Here is a 20,062-nt window from a genome sequence, read left to right as displayed (position 1 = left end):
TTGGAGGGAACCTGAAATCTAGTGTTTGTTCCCACGATGTGCTCCGTTCTAGAAGATAAAACAAACAGGCGCTTGCTGGGAAAATATCTGCTTGAGGCACATGCCCATCCTGAGCATGATTTGTTATCAGTCCCGGATGATGGAAGGAGGCAGTGGGAAGAGAGGAAGGACTGAAGGGTGAAGCCATGTCTGCCCCTCCCCCAGGGTGTGCTGGGTACAGGGCTTCCAAGCTGACAGAAAGCCAAGGTATGGCTTTCTTTCAGGGTCACATCCCCCACCTAGAGTTTCTTTTGGATACATTTTTGTTTGTTTCATTATTTGCCTAATACTCTTCTTTGCCTTCCCTGGCCCCCTCCCTTTCCCACCTTCAGCCTTGAGCACAATTCTGATAAGCATTTTAGCTGATCCAGGCATCACCAAATGTAACAGTAAAGTTAGCTGCCAAAAGAAATAGCCTTACCCCTGCTGATGGAGTAAAGCACCTCTCCCAGAGCTCTGGAAATAGATCTTCTTCAAGAACAAACATTGGTGCAACACCGGCCAGAGTCCAACATCTCGATAGGCACCAGGGATCTCCAGCAGGGTGGGAAGCCTCACCCTTGAGTCTGGATGTGGGGAAGAGGCTTATAGGGGGTTTTATCACAGGAGTGAAGGGTTTCCTTGAACTTCTGCCTTCGACTACAACTATTGTCCCTTGGCAACCGTGGCGGCGCCCAGGTTGGTAGGCATATTCCATGTGCAGATGCGCAGAAGCACGGTGGCTATGAGTGCGGTTAGTCAAACCTAGTGAAAGCCCCTCTTCACCCCCTCACCATGTTGCCGGGGATAATCATTTATTCGCCAGGAGCCCTTTTCCTTACTGCCACATTCAGAGTGTTATGTGGATCAAGTAGAGTCCTCTCCAGTCTGGTCCATAATGAGCGCACTGTAGGTAGCAGGTACAGTGATGTTGGTGTTTGGGGTTGAGCTGGGCCAGCTGGGGCCACCAGGCGACCTCTAGCAACGGCCCACAGAGCTGACCTGCATAACCATCTTGCGGAGCGGAAGCAGTGGGGCTAATATTTCTGTCCTCTTTGTCCAGCAGCTGAAAAGCAGAGGACATGAGATGGCATGTCCTCTGGCAAAAAAACCCATCTCCAATCACAACACCTTCCACCTGAGGTCCCAAGCATGTGCACACACCTTCTCCGCAAGTTTCAAGTAGCTTTGCGGGGAAGAACGGCTTTCTTCCCATCAGCGCGCTCAGTGCATGGAGCTGGGATCTAGTCACAGGGTACGTGCTAGGAATGACAGTTTACTACCCTGCCTGCTTGGCTCTGCACATGTTGAAGAAATCGACCGTAGCTTCCAACAGCAGCAGGATTTCTCTCCTGCCTCTTTTTTACACCACTTCCTTTAAACTTATCTTTTTTTCTTTTTTTGAAAAGCAACATGTGTATGTTTGGAAGAACCCATCTGTGTCCTCTGTCATTTTGTAACTATGTTTGGAACATGGAATGACCTGAGAAGTAGAGTTGTTCTTGCAAAGGAGTCCTTGGAACTTTCTGGCACCATAAATGGTGGAGGGTTGACTTGACATGCCCCCCCCTCCCCCCCACTTCCCTGCTGTTCCACATGAGCAAGACCCAGCTCTTTGCAGAGACAGATGCTAATGTGCAGGCAGCAACTGTTTCTAGGCTGGGTCTTGATAGAAGTTCTTGGGATGCACAAGATGTTAACAATAATGAACTTGAGAATGTGAACCGGGGGCTTAGGGTCTGTGTTACTGTGAACTAGGGGATACTCTGCTTTTTCACTCTAACTCTGCTCCCAGCCTCCCTAACAAATGCCTCATTGCTGGAGGGCAGGACAACGTCCAGATTCATACTGTGGCATACAAGGCCCTCTCTACTCTGGCCCTGCCTGCTTCTCTAGCCTTGTTTCCTCCCAGCCTGTTCCCACTCCCCAGCACACACCAGCCCTTCCTTCCTCTGCAGGAGATATGTGCCTCTCACCATGACTCCTTACCCTCTTGCCCTCCACTCGCATTTCCGTTCCACATGCCACATCTTGCTCTGGGGTCACATCTATTTGGAACCTTCCCTGGCCATCCCACCAACTTTCAAGATTATCATTTTTTCTTCTCTGAGTTACTTCTGACCTTTGCGTATTCTTTTATCAATACATGTGTAATTTAGATGTCATCTGGGATCAATCAGCCCCTTAAGATCTAGATGAGATTGAACTAGAACCCTGCCTCAGTCTTTTGGGCCGCCAGAGTGAAATACCACAGACTCAGTGACTGAAACAACAGAAATTTATTGCTCACATTTCTCAAAGCTGGAAGTCCACGATCGGGGTGCCAGCCTAGTCAGGTTCTGCCTCTAGAAGGCAGTCTGAGCACTGCCTTCTAGGTTGCAGATGGCTGACTTCTCACTCTGTCCTCATAGGGTGGAAGGGGCTACCTATTCTGCACCGTCTTTTATAAGGGTATTAACCTCATTCACGAGGGTTCTGTGTAATGACCTAATCACCTCCCAAAGGCCCCACCTCCTAATGCCATCACACTGGGCATTAAGATTTCCACATAGGAATTTGGGGTGGGGGACATAATCATTCAGACCATAGAAAACTCTTTTTCAATTTGCAGAAAATCCAGTGCCTTCTCCACGATTGCTCATGTACCTTAGGTCCTCAAGGTCATCTTTGTCTTTGAAATGCTACATTTGAAATCTTATAATTCATTCTGAATTAATTCGGGAGGATTGACTCCCTATCCCAAAGAATATTTTGGTTCCCTCATGGGTGGACCCAAACAAGCCTTTTTCCTTACTTCCTACCCACCACACATTCATTCATGGTCTTTGTATATGAGGCGGACTTTCCTGAAAATTTCAGAGGGATGGTGGGGGCCTTGCTTTGGAGCAAGCAACTATTCAAGCCCATTTACAACAAAACCCAAGTTTTAAAGCATTGTGTTGTCCTAGACACCCTCTGAAACTTGGAAGAAATTACTTGGTCTCCACCCAGTCTTTCCATTTGGTCAAGTTCAAGGAGCTGTCCCGACTAGGGTGTAACAGTGATGGGGGTAGAAGGTGACATGAATTGGCTTGAACTTTGGGGTGGCTTTTGACGCCTAAAATGCTTCCACACTGTAGAACTCTTTGGTGCTCACAGATTTGCATGGGAAGAGGAGGTTTAAAAGAGAAAGTGCAGGCTGGGAGGAAACAAGGCTAAAGAGGCAGGCAGGGCCAGAGTAGAGAGGGCCTTGTATGCCACAGTATGAATCTGGACATTGTCCTGCCCTCCAGCAGTGAGGCCTTCGTTAGGGAGGCTGGGAGCAGAGTTAGAGTGGAAAAGCAGAGTATCCCCTAGTTCACAGTAACACAGACCCTAAGCCCCCGGCTCACATTCTTTTTCATGTCAGCTGCCTTCAAGGCCTTCAAGAACTCCTTCTCAATGTCCTAGGAAACTTGGCACAACCCTGCAGCCACTTGAAGGCTATGCCGCTCCCATCAAAGGTGCACCTCTAGGTCCTGACTCAGTGTAGAGAATCTGATGATGACCACCCATGGGGAAACCAGAACTGTCTTAGTTGATCCAAGACCAGGAATGTTTCACTCCGGGGATTGGGGCCTACAGATGGCTCAGAGGTACCCTAAGTATAAGATCTCAGTCACAGGTACTTGGATGAAGCAGTTTCTCTTCTGGAATATTTCTTAGGGAAATGAGCACCGTCTGCCAAAGCCTGGCTTGCCTCTTTGAAAATGTAGATCTCAGACTTTTATATGTTGATTTTTGTCCGCTCTCTTCTGATACTTAGATCTAGATCCTCAATTTCCTTCATTATTTGTTTGATTCTTTTTGGTACCAAAGCCTCTTTCCTTTATTACAATGCCGAATTCATTTATGAATTTATGCTCAGCAGAGAGGATGGGAAGGGGAACTCACATGCACTGAGTACTTAGAATAGGCCAGACATTAAGCCCTGTTCCAAATGAACAACTATCCTATTGGGTAGTTGATTATTATTCCAAAGTTATCTGATATGGAACATAAATCTTAGAGAGATTATAATATACTGGTCCAGTGTCATGTGTATGGAAAAAGCCCATATTTTGTTCATTATCCCACACTACTCATCCAAGAGAAAAAGGAAGATGAACTTTATATTTTTAGTCAGCCTATGCAATTCAAGGTTGTACTCATCCCATCCGATGCTTTGGTCAATCTTCTTTCTATAAAGGCCACGAATGCCCTGAAAAGTCTGTGGTCCAGCCCTGGGTCAGGGCAGTGGGGGCTCTTCAGCAGCTCTGAAAGGAGTGTGTCTTTTCCCTTCTTGTTGCTTTTTGCTTCCCTAGTCCTTGCAAATTCCCTACCGAAGAAGAATGCTACGGCCTTTTACCCTGTGCCACTTCATGCGGTTGCTGTGGCATCATCTTGGAACAAGTCTATAATCCTTTTCCAGGCCTGTCTGTGGGCATGAAGACTCCTGTAGACTATAGCTGGGTTAAAGGAGTCCAGCCCAAAGGACTCCATGTCTGCACCTGCAGAAGCTCTACCATTAGCTGGGAGTACTCCACTAAAAATGACTTGGAGGGCTTGCTGGATGCTGTTTGTATTCAAAGCAGAACCAAGAGGTACCAAGGTCCTATTGCTGGACCTCCTCATTCAGTTGTGCTGGCCACATCTGGTACCTAAATATAGACCCTGGCACTGCTGGTTTTATACCCCACTCTCTGTCTGTCTTTACGGGGTGAACATTTTCTCCAAGCAAGATGGGGTAAATTAACAGAGGGGCGAATCGTCCTAGTGCAGTGGAAAGTGCACTTGCCTCTCTGCCACTTGTGGGGGAGAACTCACCCCCTTCCTTGTCGCCTAGTTCCCAGTCAGGGAATTGGGCCACCTTCTTCTTAACTGTATAAATTTTACAGTGCTCTCACACCAGCTCATGTTCTCTGTTTACTCTACAAACCATCTTTCTTGCTCAGCCAGCAAGAAAATGTTTAAAGTGATTGCCTGCTTATATGTAAAATGCTTCCAGACTGCAGACCTCTTTGGTGCTCACAGATTTGCATGGGAAGAGAAAGTTTAAAGCTTTATGAGTTGAAAGTTCAGACTTATCACTAGATCTAATGCTAGTCAGCGGAAGTTCCAGTGGCTTTTAAACAGTTAAGTGGGTTTTAGCTGAAAGATATAACTATTTCATTATTTATTCATCTTTCAACTTTTAATGATTAGAAACAGCCTGCTTAGTAGTCTCTGAACCAAAGTTCCTGATCTGGGGAGTCTTACCCTTAACTCTTGGGGGAGGAGGCCATAATATCTTTAGACATATTACAAAGATGTCTGCTACCTTTATTTCCCAAACCACCCCAACTGAGTTACTTTATTTAAAGAGAAAGTGTATGTTTGTCTTTAGGTTAATAGTTTCCTGCTGGTTCTACAGAAAGAACGTATGATTTTATCCATCTACTGTGCAGAGAAGCTGGGCTTCAGCCTCTAAGTAATGCCTATGGAGACAAGTTGCCAGGTGTTGAAGGAAAATGTATGTTTCAACACATGTTTTCATCCAGGCCATAAGTTTTTTCATTGTAGTTGTATTGGGTTCTGAGTGCTAGCAGGTCTCTTTCTGACCATTATAAATTACATCATTTTCTTGACACAACAACCCCGGATTATGACAAACACCATATTAATACCTACCAAAAGAGATGCACACATAATAGGGTAAAAAAGCTTAGAGGTGTTTTTTCTAATATTTTATTTATTTGAGAGAGAGATAGCAAGAGCAGGAACACAAACAGGGGGAGTGAGAGAAGGAGAAGCAGACACCCGCCGAGGTGGGAGCCTGATGCGGGGCTCGATCCCAGGACCCTGGGATCAGGACCTGAGTTGAAGACAGACGCTTAATGACTGAGCCACCCAGGCCCCCAAAAAAGCTTAGAGTCTTAATTGGCCTTTATGTTTCACACTTTATAGAATTAGAGTTGACATGGTTTGGCCCTATTGAAAAGTAAAATTACTCATCCAAGAGAAAAAGGAAGTTCTCTTTGCTCAAAGGAAAACTCAAGTTTTGCTGTTGGACTTTGCTGGGGTCATTAGTAGCCTAGATGTTTGTAGTGGTTCCACTAAATCTTTTGACTGGCAAACCTCCACAGACCCAATGTCTTGAATGGTTTCCTTTACCTCCTGCATGGTTGCAGTTCCTTATTCTGAGACACGGCTGTTCTCCTAAGACTGAGTCATTATTCTGTTGCTTTTGCATTTTAGGCTTCCGGGTCCTACCGCAAGGGTATCCACTGCAGGCAGCGAAGCCAAAACACGTGGAGGGTCAGCCACTGCTAACAACCGACGCAGCCAGAGCTTTAACAACTATGACAAGTCCAAACCAGTCACCTCCCCACTTCCACCACCACCACCACCAAGCAGCCACGAGAAAGGTAAGTCAACTTCTTGATGGTCCTTTTTGGCATCTTCCTTTACAGCAGATCCAGTTGCTTTGGGTGAGTTTGGTCAGGGTTGGGAGCAGGGTGCAAATAGGATGGTGGGCATGGGCCACAGGATATACTTGGCTGGCAGGAACTTTGTTAGCAGAGGCATTAATAAAATGGGGGAAATATGTTCATAGTTGCTAGCAGGAATACCTGTATTTGTTTCAGTGGGGGCCCAGAAGACACCTGATTACAGAGAGAAGCGATCTAGCATTTACAATTTGAAAATAAACTTTCATAGAATGTACTCTGTATGGTAGATGGTTTTCCAGAAATGCAGGCTTCTTGGAGGGTGCATTGTGTGAACTGATAAGATTTTTACCCATCAAAAGTGATACAAGGGGAGTTAAAAAGAAGGGGGTTTTCACCCTTCGAAAAAGACATGTGGGTCGGCCAAATGAATATCTTGGCTACATATAAGGAATATACAACATTATTCTTGGTGTTCTGATGATGTAACTTTTACCAAAAGAGGATATAACTGTTTGCTATACATAGCCCTGAGATTTTAGGATGCGGGGAAAAGGTGAGTAGCACTGTGGGGGGCTATTGCACAGAAGGTGGTGAAACAAACCTTTGCTCGCTTCAGTCTGTGTCCTGTGGGACATTGGAGAAAACTGAGTCAGCTTAGAAGATTTTACGGTAGGAGGCAGAGTCCTCCTTCATTCCTCCCAGGCAAAGGGGTCTAGACTTCTTGGCGGGGGGACATGCTCAGATCTCTTGAAAGCATTTTCTACCTGGTAGGATTTGTCCTAGATGTGTCTCTTACTCTCCCGAGACCCAAGAGAGCTGCCTCGCACTCCCTGAAGTGCTCCAGGAGCCTGGACAGCCCTCCCACTGTGAATGAGGTCAGAGCCTCCCTGACCTACCCCTCTAGCCCAGGATGACTTGGAGCTGGGTTTCTGCCCTACCCCCACCTAGAATACTTGAGAAAATATGAAGGAAACTTTTGTATGGTTGACATATATATGGCAGAAGGTTTTGCCTACAGGGTGTTGGAAACTCTGCAGCTAGCAGTAGGATGTCTCAACCAGTCAAGATTCTTTGTGATCCAGCCCTTGGCTTCTGCCTTAAGAAAATCATTTTTCTTCTTCTCTCTTTCCCCCTCTTCCCCTCCCCTCCTTTTCTTTTCTTCAACCATACCCAAGCATGTTTTCAAAAATGTGTTCTTTTCAAAAGTGTGTTCTTTTTAAAAGTGTGTCTAAATTGCAAAAATAATATATGCTTGTAAAATGGTACAAGTACCTATCAAATAAAAGTTCTCCTTTACATGCTCCCTGAAGGATACTAATATAAACCGTCCTATGTATATTCTTCTGGAACTAATTTCACAATATATTTACACACGCACGCGCACGCACAATATATATAGAAAGGTGTTTTATATAAATAAATAAGAACTACATTTTATTGAGTACCTCCTGTGTGCCTCACTGAATCCCCCAACAAGCTATGTTGTTATCCCCATCTTACAAAGGATAGACTCAGGCAAAGAGAGGTTAAATACTTGCTGAGGCCACACCAGAGATGGTGAGAGGTAGAGTTGGACCTGAACCCAGGCACCTTGGTTCCAGAACCATGATTAATACTGTGCTTTTCCTGCAAGCAGAAAAGAAATGCTCAAAGCCTTGCCCATTGAAGGTTGGAGACGTGCAGGTTGAGCAAGACGGGGGAGCTAAGAGGATCGGGGCGGGGGGCAACCTGTGTAGAGCCCTCTGCTGGGCCATTCCGTCCTTGTCCCATGGTCATCTGGGGAGAAGTTGTCACAAAAATGTCTGAAGGATGGATGTGAGACCAATATCCAAAAGACTGAGAAAAGAGAGAAAAGCTCCTCATGGATAGAACTGATAGGGGAGGATGAAGGGTTGGTAGCTGGAATGTTGTCCCAGAGCCTAGCACAGATACAGGGCCACTCAGGCAGCCCACCAGGTGCTGGGACGGCCACCAGTCTGCCCCTGTCCTGGGCACGGGCTGTCATGTGCACACTGAGCAGCCAGGGAGCCACAAGCCTGTCAAGGACGGCAGCTGCGAATTCTAATGGAGGCATTGCCCCAGGGAAGGACTGTTGGGTCGGAAGAAAGAGAAATCAGACTTATTTATTGAGCAGGTGTTATTTGCCAGGGACTTTGATTGTCACTGTGTTACTTGATCTTCACAAACATTCTGTGTGGTAAATATTATTAACCCAGTTTTATAGGTAAATGGAGCTGAGATTTACTCACTTACCACCCCGCCCCCCGCCCCCCGGTAATTGAGCCCTGGAATTCATATCGAGGTTCGACTTCTGGATTTGAACTCTCGCTCTGTCCTGTCCCCTGGGAAGTCTACAGTGAGGATCAATTTTGTGATCTGTGACTCTCAGAAAATCTGCTGAGGATTCGCTTTTGAAAGGATAAAAATAACCGACTGGGTTTCCAGGTGCACCAAAGTAGATGCATTTTCCCCTCTCAATCCTGGAGAGCTTAGGCAAAGCAGGCATGCGGCAGACCCAGGTATTTTTTATAGTAACAATTCACCACCATCCGGAGGTAAAGGGACAGTTCAATTTTACCTTCAGGGGCTTTTATATTTACTCCTCCTTGCTCACCGTCCCTCTGTCCTCCGTTGAATCTGATCTTGATTGCTGCTTATGGGGTAGCCAGATCCAAGAAACATATGGTATGTGGGGAGAGAAGTAGCTCTACCACCTGGCCATGTGGGAGCCACAACAGGTTCTTGGATGCACAACATAGCATCCCTCATCTTGAGAAATCTTGGAGAGATGCGCACTAGTGAGCAGAGAAATTGTAGCTCAGCGTGATTGGTGCTGTAGTGGAGGTAGGGACTGCTTTCAGATGAGTTAAAGTCCATGATGTGATCTCATGACCTGTCCTTCTAGAAGCTTTCTTGTGAGTCAGCCAAGCCCTGATGGCATCGTGTGCTGGCACTTCACTCTCAGGTAAACCAATTCATGTGCTTGTGTGTGTGACCCGATGGGCCAGAATTCTCCTTCTAGGAATTGATCTAATCACACCAGTAAGGGGAATGAGAAATTGAGTATTCTGTCAGTAAATGACAAAAATATTTCAACACTGAGTCCTGATTTTTTCAAAAGGATGAAGAGTAAAAGGAAATTGTATAACAGGCAACTTTTCCAAAGCCTGGAGCACTTAATTCTTTGTGAGCAAATACTAAAAGATTCCTCTTAAAATCACGCCCAAAGAGGCAAATGCCCTCCTTCCATGACCAAATTTAAAATTTAGTTCTGATCACACAGAACAGTCAACTGAGATGTGAAAACAGAAGAAAGGTAATAGATACATAAAATACTCCACAGTGAGAAAAAGTCTAGGGGCACACTCAATTTATGACCAAGTACATGGTTGATATATAAAACCCAGGAATGTCCCTGTAGAGCAACATAACCTATTCGTTTTCCCGAAGACTCACGTCTCAGATTTTGCCTGTGAGGTTTGGAGGAAAGTCTACAGATACTTAGCCTTTAGGAAAACCTGCTAGTTGTTGTGTAGTCGTCCCTGGCGTGGTTAGATTTGTCTTTGGCTTCATTCTCTCGCTTCTGCGGGCGGCGGGCGGGCACGACCTTACCTGGCCTGCAGGATGTGACGAACAGGATCCCCCACGAAACATCTGTCGAGGGATGGCTTAGGAGCATGAACCCTCCTCACTTCCTCTTTTGGCTCCGAGTGGCCCTCAGGCTCCAGAGCAGAATCCCAGATTTTCGGGGAGAGGAAATAGCTGTCGTGTTCAACATTCGTGACATTATCTTTTCCTTCCATCCCCTCACGTACATCCTCTGCATGGGTTAGCGCTGCCAGAAATCTCCTACGTCTCTAAAGTGTTTGGTCCGTCATGTGAGTTTGAAATGTTTAGTATTCCTAAACTAAATTCTGTGCAAATGGAAGACGTTCTCTCCTGAGTGACAGGGTTTTCTTCATTTTGGAGAAAGCGTATCCTTATTATATTTTCATGATATAAATCATCCTGTAAAAAATTGTCAAACACAAATGTATTGAAAGAAAGGGAACTCTTCATAATCCCCGCCTCTCAGAATAAGCCACTGTTTATCACTTAGTTTATATTCTTCTGTACTTACTTTACGCATATACTATCACATTTTGATAAATTTTTCCTAGTGTTTGCTGAGTACTATTCTAAGGGCTTTATAAGAAATAATTTAATTCTTACAGGAGCTCTGTACATACACACTCACACACGCTCACACATGTTGTATAGGACTTAAAATCTTATAAATAAGATCAACAAATCATGGCCAGCCCTTTTATAGGTTTTTCTCTCTTTCTAATAGTTGCAGAGTATTCCATTACATGAATTTACCTTCATATTTGTAACTACTTTCATTTCAGTTACCTCTAATTTTTTGATATTATGAGTAGCACTGATATTAACATCCTCATGTCTTTTTTTGCATGTATGCACCATCTCAGTGGAATTGCTGCATAAAGGGTATACGCGTTACAGCTGTTTTAACATTGCCAAATTTTGCTTCCAGAAGGTTACACCTATGTCTGTTTCCATCAACAATGTGTGAGAGACTAGTTTCCCTACACACTTGACACCACGTCTGTTTTCACTCTCTTGGGCAAAAAATACTCTGTCTTTGAAATGAGGCAAATTACTTTAAGAAGCTGAAAGAACAAGATCATTTGCTTAAAAACTGGCCCTTTTTATTGACGCTTTGCTGTGAGTTACAACTAGTGACCTTGGCATAGTACAGAAAGCACTTGGGTTTGAGAGCAAGCTGCCTGCCAACTAGCGTGGCCTCACTCAATACGCTTAATTTCTCCAGGCCTCAGTTTCCCCTTGTCTAAAGTGAGTCTGAGGTCGTCTGTCACCAAGCCACCGTGAGGTGTGAATGCTTGTTTTCCCCGACCCTTTGGCCTTGGCTAGTGGGAACCCCACCAGTGCTTTCTGAGAGGTTCCTTCCCCTGGTCCTCATCCGGTGTCACTTTCTTCCTCTTGTTCACTCCAGCCTGTCATGGGTAGAAAAGAAGAGCCAGACATGGGTGGAGACAGAGTTTTATAGCCTTCAGCACTATGTCCTGTCTGGGTAACATTGGAGCCATTGATTTAGAATCTCTGTAAACTTGTCACTTTATGGTTGGTAAGCAAGTTATTTATCTGAGTTAATGACTGGGAGAGGTAACCGTGAAGAAGTTGCCCGTGGCCCACCGTTAGCCAGGATTCTGACCTAAAATCACAGATGGGATTAATGCAGTGGTCCAAGTTACACAGAAAAGAATACGGTTGGGTGCCTCCGTTTCCGGTTCTTTCTCTCATTTGTTCACTTTGTCCCTCCTTGTGTCCGGCATCGGGCTTGTCGTCATGACTGAGGGGACTGAGACAGAGTCTCAGCTTTCCCAGACTGTCGGCCTCAGGGGAGGGGTGGTGCTCACAAGTCCTAGAAGAGAGATATGCTCAAAGTCGTGAGGAAAAAGATGGGCTTAGCCAGGAAGGCTCCAGAAGGACTTGAGAGGAGTGATAGCATTTGCAGTAATATCCAGCTCCAGATTTTCGCGGAGAGAAAGAAAGGGGAAGGCTGGGAAGGATCGACTTATCCTACTGTTTGGGTCCAGGTGTTAATCTGACAGGACGTCTGCTGGGGTCTCTATGTTAATAAACTCATGTCCTATGGAGGACCTAGAGAGGGGAAATTTCTACGCGATCATTCCAGCGGTGGGGTAGGGCCTCTCTTGGCCATCCGGAGACCCCTGCCATTCCAGAGCTGTTATCTTGGGCCAAGGACAGCTCAGGTGCCTGTCCATACTCAGTAGGTGATAATCATCTCTGTCTGGCGATCGGCTGTGAGGTTGCCTTGAGCCTCTAAGCAGAAGCCATAATTGTCTGAGGGCTTAAAAAGGCAGCTTAAAGATTTGAACCAAGGACGTATCGCTGGATTTCAAGGAGTCTCGGGGGGATCATCTGGAAATGGAATTCAGTGAACTGTTAGATCAGCCACTGAGGCTATAGGCAGGCAGGGTGAATTAGAAGCTACCAAATTTAGGGACCTCACACATGGCACTAGAAGGAAAAAATAGCCTAGCAAGTGTTTGCAAAGTTGCGCTGGTCTCTTGGGCCAGAATATGGTTATCTGGGGAGGAAATGTTGAAGGCCCAACAATTAAAGAGAAAAGTGTTTACATTGAAGCAGACAACTGTGTTTGAGGTCTGGCCTTGCCACTTCCCACAAGTGTGGCTTTTTGGGCAAGTGCAGTGCTCACCAGGGCATCTGCTCAGGGTCCCCCTCAGAGGACCATCATAAGCCACATTTGGCACTGTCCTGCTCAGGATATAGACAGGAATCGCAGCTGGCTGGCAGCGCAGGAAAGTGTCTCTCTTCCATAGAGATGGTCCTGTTTACAGCGGTCCCCATAGTCATCCAGGTGCTGTGGCTGCCCCCTCCCACGTAAGGGACCACCGAGGTGTGAGGGTATAAGACTCACACAAAGCAGGTGCAAGAGTCGCTGTAGCTTAAAAGCACACGCCCCCATGGGAGCCATTATCTCTTGTAAAAGCACCATATGCATAACTCCTAGGGTTCCCGCAAGGATTAGGCCTGATTAGTAGTCAGTACTTGGCGAAACCCAAAATGATGGTGTCCTCCAAGAGGTATTTATACTTCATTTGTAGCTCTTCCCAGTCCAGATGTGGTTTAACTATCAAGGGTCATTTTTACCATGAGCAGTGTTGCTTAGTAACATAGCTGACATTCTATCTTTATCAAGTTTCCAGGGGAACAGAGTTACAAGGTTAACCGAAGGCTAAATTCTCATGCAGAAGGGGAAAAGATTTTGTTAATCCTTTTCCAGCAGTAGGTCAGCTCACCTCTCAGACATTGAGTTTATCTCTCTGTGAGGTGGCATCAGGCTGCCCTAGCCCAAATGATGGTAGAGAGTCAGATGTGAAATATTCTCTCTAATTTTTTATATAGCACAATTCATATGTTTTGTCCTTGTTGCCTCTACTGAGTGTGGACATCACTATGAAATATTATGACTTACTGTTTCCTGATAGCTGGAGTTTATTGACATTGTGGGTTTCATTTGCACAGTGTGAAAAAATTGCCAGGTTCTGATTTTTCAAAATACCGTATAGTCAGTTCATTTGCTGTTAATGGTGCCCTTTCACAAGTCGGCAGGTGGAGGTTAATGGCTTCTGCAGAAAGGCAAGTTTCATTTTTTTAGTTTTCATTTCACACCAGTTTCCTTTTGCTTTGAGCCAAGTATTGATATTGTCTAACTGAACAGATGAAAAGTCCTAAAACACATGGTTTTGGGTCTCCCAAATAATGCCTCAAACAGTAACATTGTTCCACTCCGACACAAGTGTCTGCAAATTGCCCATGTGCAATCCAAGAGGGGACAGCATGGTGGGTCTCTGTTAAGTCTAAAGCGTGCAGCTTAAGTCCCACAATCTGGTGGGACAGTACACTCAAGACTCTGGACGGTGGTTTCTCAAGGTGTGATTAACGGACCATCGACACCAGCATCCTTTGTGGTAATTGCTAGAAACACAAATCCTGAGGCTTTGTAAACCTAGTCCTTCTAAGTCAGACTTCTGAATGAGAGCCTGGAAATCTACATTTTGTACCCCTGATATTCTTAGAGCACTGAAGTCTGAGCACCGCTCTCCTAGGAGGCCTTCGGGGTCACCTTTGAAAGGGCATGCTGCCTTCCGCTTGTCCTTCTGTTCTCAGCCACCACTTTGGAGTGTGTTGCTATGGGGAATGGAGTTAATGTGGTAAGATACCCAGACTAATGCCTGGCATACAGCAGGAGCTCAGTAAATAGGAAACCACTTAAATCTGTTTTGTTGTACCTATATTTAAAATTATTCTCAGAGCCAGTAACTTATACTGGTAACTACCCAGGCGCCCTTCTTATTGTAATTTTTTTTTAATTTCAATATTACTTCATTTCAATTGAGCTAATAGAAAACAGGGAAAAGGATTTTGATCTCATATTTAGCCTGGAAATATGAAAAAGGGAGCATCGCTGTGGGGTCTAGATACAGTAGCAGAGGTACCGTGCGATGCAGGGAAGTGCTTGAAGGGGAAAGTCAGCGCACCCTCTCTCTGATTGGACAGTCACTTTCTGGCTCTCTCTCTCTGCTTGGCACTTGAAGAGCCTGATGTTACTTTATAAGAGCGCTATCCTATTCGGAGGAAGGATGAACACTGGTAAAGCTTCCTAGCCATACTCCATCCTAGCTGTTGTCCTTAACCTGTAGCATTAAATTGAAGTCAGACAGGAAGGTGAAAGAAATGGTATCTGATACAGTCTCTCTGGCCACCTTTGGGAACCATTTTCTTGATCTACTGTGTAATTCAGAAGAGCCTTCAGAGGAGGAGATGCATCAGTCCTTCTAATGTAGGAAACTAATAACCTTTAATGCTAAGGCCACCTTTCTCGCAGAGAGGAATAAGGATATAACCATGTTTGCTTTCTTCTACATGTGGATGTGTTTCAAAGCCAATGTGTGGGCTTGTGGTTCTGCTGTATATCCTGTTTCTAAAATACAATAAACCTGGCTTATTGTAAGAGGAAGAATGAGTAGAGAAAAGGAGAGAGAAAACAAGCTATTTCGGAAGCTGAAATATCTATTTGATTGGTTTGTGTCAGGAATAGAAAATGCCTACCACAGTAAAAAACCTCGACCCAGTGCATATGTATTATTGATGGATTGGTTTGTGTCAGGAATAGAAAATGCCTCGTTGATGTTCATCCGATCTTCAGGGGATAAATCTCAACACTTCTTTGGCTTCCATCTTCATCACATGTACATGAATTCAGTCTAATTTCAAGGATCATTGGTAGGGGAAAGTATTTATGTTTCTGAGGGCTTTCATCATTTTTACCCAGGTGTCATCTGTGGTCAGGGTTTAGTTGTCACTCATGTAAATGGTGTTTTAAATATTTAAGTATTTGACGGAGTTTATGAGCACAGAAGATACATACGTTTTGGGATAAATGGAATTACCTTTTTTCTGAGCGCATATGGCCCCTATTCACAACGCACAGAACGAAGACTCTTCTGTTCAAATGGACAAGATCAGAATGCTGGTCAGAACAAGGGGAGAGCTCCTGAACAATAAAACTTGACAGCTAGTGTAGCTGCAACAACTTGACAGGGAGTTGCTTGTGCATGCATGCATGGCCCCTCTCTTTGTTGAGGACTTGGCATTCTCAGGCTTAAATGAACCTAATGGATAAAATGCATGTTTCTCCACTACAGCCTGCCTTCACCATTTTGTCAGTGTCTATTTTGTCAGGATACCAACACATAACACATATGCCAGGGAACCTGTCTTCTCCTGATGAGAATGACAAATGAGAGGGTCCAACACAGAATATTTGTTTCCAAGATAACGGTCACAAGACAGCCACATCAGGGGAAGAGTGATGCACAGGCCATCTGCAGGCATCGGGCTGTTAATGGTCATGCTGCAGAGTGGTTTGTGCCAAGGCCCTGTGGTCACAGTTTGCATTCTTAGTGTCCTAGGAGCTCCTGTCATGAATTCTTAGCTGCAGCCATGCTGATTCATGTGATTAGCAAGGCTCCCCGAACTTTGTGGATATTCCACAGATACTAGCTGCTGACGGAAATAGGTGACCTGGCCTACTTCCGTCCTAAGAGCAAAGGTAAAGAAGGCCCCTCAACACCTAATGCTCCCTTTGCCTTTTTCAAAAGGAGAAAATCACAGCATTTTTATGAAATGTGAAACGGAGTGGGGAATCAATGACCTATAATAACTCATCATGGGTAAAGCAGTTTAAAAAAAAAAAAAAACAACTTTGGCTCAGGACAGCCCAGACATTGAGTCTCTGCTGCCCCCTACTGCCCATGTTGTGTATATGGTGTCTCTGGGTAGACTTGATTTCCAGCCTGACGTTCTCAGGGCCCTCTGTTGGGGAGGATGATAACTTGAGATTGTCCAACTGTTCTCTCCCAGACAGGGTCTCCCCACATTTGTTTCCTCGATTTGAAAGCATGCATGTGGGTGGAAGAAAACCCACGTTGTGGGCACGATCAGATTCACGCGGCGTCGTGAAGAACTGACAGCAGGCCTGAGCTAAAATCATCTCCGCAGGGCCGTCGATCCCCTCCCTTCAGCAGCCACCAGCTGGAGGATTTAAGAATCTGGTTTAGCCCTGAGAATAAGGATCTATGAAGGCACTAGTTGATTTTTGCTGCAAAAAAAATTCTAGGAATATGTGAGTCTGCCTCCTTATTATGCATTCTTGTACTTGGAACTCAGTCTTTCATCTATTTAGCACATTATTGGGTGCCTTCTGTATCTTCAGCATCATGCCAGTCGCTAAATACTCAAAAGTGAAAAAATCGATCATCGATCATCATTTTTGCCCTCATGGCACTTGGAGTCTGGTGTCAGAGACTCATAGGAAACCACAAATGATCTCATGAGCTTTTGTATTAACTGCTTTTAAGAAGAAGACTAGGTGCTATGAGGGAGCATAAAGGAGACATGAAGCCAGTTCTGTGGATGAGGTAGAAGCTCATCGGGGTGAGACCCAGAGACGAAATCTTCAGGGGTCCCCTATGCACAGAACACCCACTCTCTCACACAGTGGTGAGAAACAAAGGATATCTAGGAAAGAGTTTTATCGACAGAGATCAGTTTCCTTTTAGAAATAGAAATCGTGGGGCGCCTGGGTGGCTCAGTCGTTAAGCACCTGCCTTCGGCTCAGGTCATGATCCCAGGGTCCTGGGATCGAGCCCCACATCGGGCTCCCTGCTCAGCGGGAAGCCTGCTTCTCCCTCTCCCACTCCCCCTGCTTGTGTTCCCTCTCTCACTATGTCTCTCTCTGTCAAATAGATAAATAAAATCTTTTTTAAAAATTAAAAAAAAAATCTATATCCTGGGCCAGCTTTCCCTCTCTCTCTGTCTCTCTCTCTCTCTCTCTCTCTCTCTCCCACCCCCCTTGGTCACAGAGAGGAGAACTAAAAAATAACAGGGACTCTAAATTTCCCTGCATATTTAAAAAAAGAACTTATTCACCTTTGTCTTCTCACTGTTGAACAGGGCCTCATGGGAGTAGGGAGTTTCCTGAGCCTCATAGAAACAGAAACAGAGGCTGGATCATCACTCACGGAAGTTACTAAAGGTGGAGTTTCCTATATTAGCAAGTAGACTGGGATAGATGTCCTCTAAAATCCCTTGGAGATAGAGGATTTGATTATCCTAGGCAAAGGGTGGAGTTGGTATGATTTTACTGGGTTCTGGAAAGGCCTGGTAATGACGCCTATCCCTCATAGTTGATTAGAGTTCCCAGAGGCTCACCTTTGGATTAGTTCCTTTGCAGGTATTCATTCACTCCAAAAATGCGCCTTATTCCAGATGGTGCTGCTTTCATTCTAGGGTTCACCTCTGTGCTGAACAAAAGAAGTGGCATTTTATGTAGATACTGGCCTGTGTACAGTTTGTGATGACTTCCTTTCCTCCATTCACATAGTTAGGGAAGATTTCTCCTCTAACTTCAGATGAGTTGTCTAGAAGTTGCCCAGCTCATACTCTGAGGCCATCAAGGAGGCCACAGGCAAGGATTTCTGGCCAGGTAAAAGCAGTGACTCCTGGGTGAGAAGTTATTCATGGGTGGCTTCAGCCATTGAACACTTGGATTCTTTTCCTTGTCCTCTCCTGAGAAGAGTCAGATATAAATATCTTAAGGCAGAATTATTTCTATAAATCTATTTTACATACATGCTGTAGGGGGCAGCATTCATTAAGAAAAGGCAGGGGACAGCCCATAGAAGAGAGGAAATGTTTAGACCTTATAGGGAAGAAACTGGGCCCCACTTGTAGAGATTTCTGTGCACCAGAGATGCTCATTCTCTTGCGTTCTTCATATATGGATGAGGTTCCGGCCCTTTGGTAATAACACTCCTTAGGGGGCCAGGATCACTTTGCCTCATACGAAATTTATTTGGTCTGGAGTCCATACCAGTGAGCACCTCTGCAGGAGAGTGGCTTTTCTACATTGGACGTTATGTGCTAGGGCGCAGATGCCTACCGTTATCACCTGACGCCAGGCTTGTGTTCTTTTAGCCATGTTCTGAGCCGTTGTGGTCTACCCACCCTCCAATCAGAAATAGTGACTATTTCCCCCAGAACTGCTTCAAACCAGTTACTGCCCAGGAAATCGTAAATAATAGTGAAACTTGTGGGAGCTAACCTTTTTCTGGATCTTCCAGGCTTGAGAAAGTTGGTGAAGCAGGTTGTGACTTACTGACCTCTATCTCCCCAGGCCCTAAAAATTATGGTTTGAAATAATAGCCATCTATACACAAGCCTACAGGTTGACGGGACCGTTCTGCTGAGGTATGCCGGGCTCGGGTGATCTCACTTGGGTTGGCTCATGCATCTGCGGTCATCTGGGTGTCTGCTGGATGCTGGCTAGTGTGTACTGCCCTCAGCAGAGATTGTCCCCGCTTCTCTACCCTATCTTTGATCCTCCAGCAGGCCAGTCCAGGCTGTCCTCATGGTGGATGAGTTCTGAGACAGAGGGCTAAGTGCACAGCCCTTTGAAGCCTAAGCTCTGGAAAGAGATAATTGGTTCTCTTTGCTGAATTCTTTTGGCCAGAGCAAGTCACACGGCCCGGCGAGGTACATTGAGGGATGAGCTCAGAGCCACGTTGCAGAGTGTATGTGATACCGAGATGGTGGGCACTCGGGCAGTGTTTGCAATCGACCTACCACAGTAAAAAACCTCGACCCAGTGCATATGTATTATTGATGGATTGGTTTTACTTGCCAGGGTCATAGTCCATTTTCATGGAATTCCATGAAAATGAGACTCATACTCTGAGCTCATTCATAAAAGGTAGGCCAAGACACACTTGTTGTTTCCTACAAGTATGGGGGTGTGCAGCTCTGCCAGCTCTCAGTGTGGTGAATGGCTGAAGGATCCTTGCTTTCTCCAGCCCCACAGAAGGTCTCTGAATAGCACACAATGAGCCCCATTGCTCTCTGAGGCCCCCTCTAGCCAAGCTAGGAACCGCCTGTGACAGTAGCATCATGCAGGATAGGACTAGCTCTCTCTGTCAGCCCATTCTCAGGTCTCTGGGGTCCTTGGCCTTCAGATACCCATGCTCTTCCGCTTTTTCTTTTCTGTGCTAACGGGTACAAGTTGTGTGATGAAGGTCTGAAGGCCATACTGGGGCTCAGGACGCCAGGGATCTGTTCCCAGCAATTCATTTGATGGCCATGTGACTTCGATGGTGTGAGTTTAACATCTCTGAACTTCTAATTCCTTGGCTCTAAAATGGAAGTGAGAGTAGCACTGACCTCATGCAGTTACTGTGAGGATTATATGAGATGAAACATATGGGGGAAAACCCCTGAATTATGTATGTCATGTATGTTGAATGCATGAATTAATTCATGAGTGTGCACAGTCTAAAATGACATCTTACGAGCAGAGTAACCACGGCAGCTGGACGCAGAACCCCAAGGAGTCCGTTCTCTACTCCTGGTTTTTTGTTTCAGATCAAAAGTCTAACGTGCCCATATAACAACATCTTGCTTAGCTATTGTCTCTCATGGATAAACTA

The 20,062-nt window shown here is 45.3% G+C and overlaps 1 protein-coding gene across 5 annotated transcripts in view; it reads left to right on the top strand.

Annotated features, from left to right (window-relative positions):
* Positions 1 to 20,062, top strand: part of NAV2 (neuron navigator 2) — a 383,040-nt gene that overhangs the window by 172,312 nt on the left and 190,666 nt on the right. For all 5 annotated transcript variants that reach the window (XM_028117715.2, XM_028117716.2, XM_088017420.1 and 2 more), the window contains one exon: positions 6,253 to 6,422. In XM_028117715.2, the coding sequence (XP_027973516.1) occupies positions 6,253 to 6,422 (170 nt within the window). The remainder of the gene's footprint in view (positions 1 to 6,252; positions 6,423 to 20,062) is intronic.

This window comes from Eumetopias jubatus, unplaced genomic scaffold, assembly GCF_037043125.1.
Source record: "Eumetopias jubatus isolate StellerSeaLion01/CBP00866 unplaced genomic scaffold, mEumJub1_p1.0 scaffold_13, whole genome shotgun sequence".
Classification (NCBI taxonomy): domain Eukaryota; kingdom Metazoa; phylum Chordata; class Mammalia; order Carnivora; family Otariidae; genus Eumetopias; species Eumetopias jubatus.
Note: the sequence above shows the minus strand (reverse complement) of the source record. Positions and strands in the feature narration are given on the sequence as shown.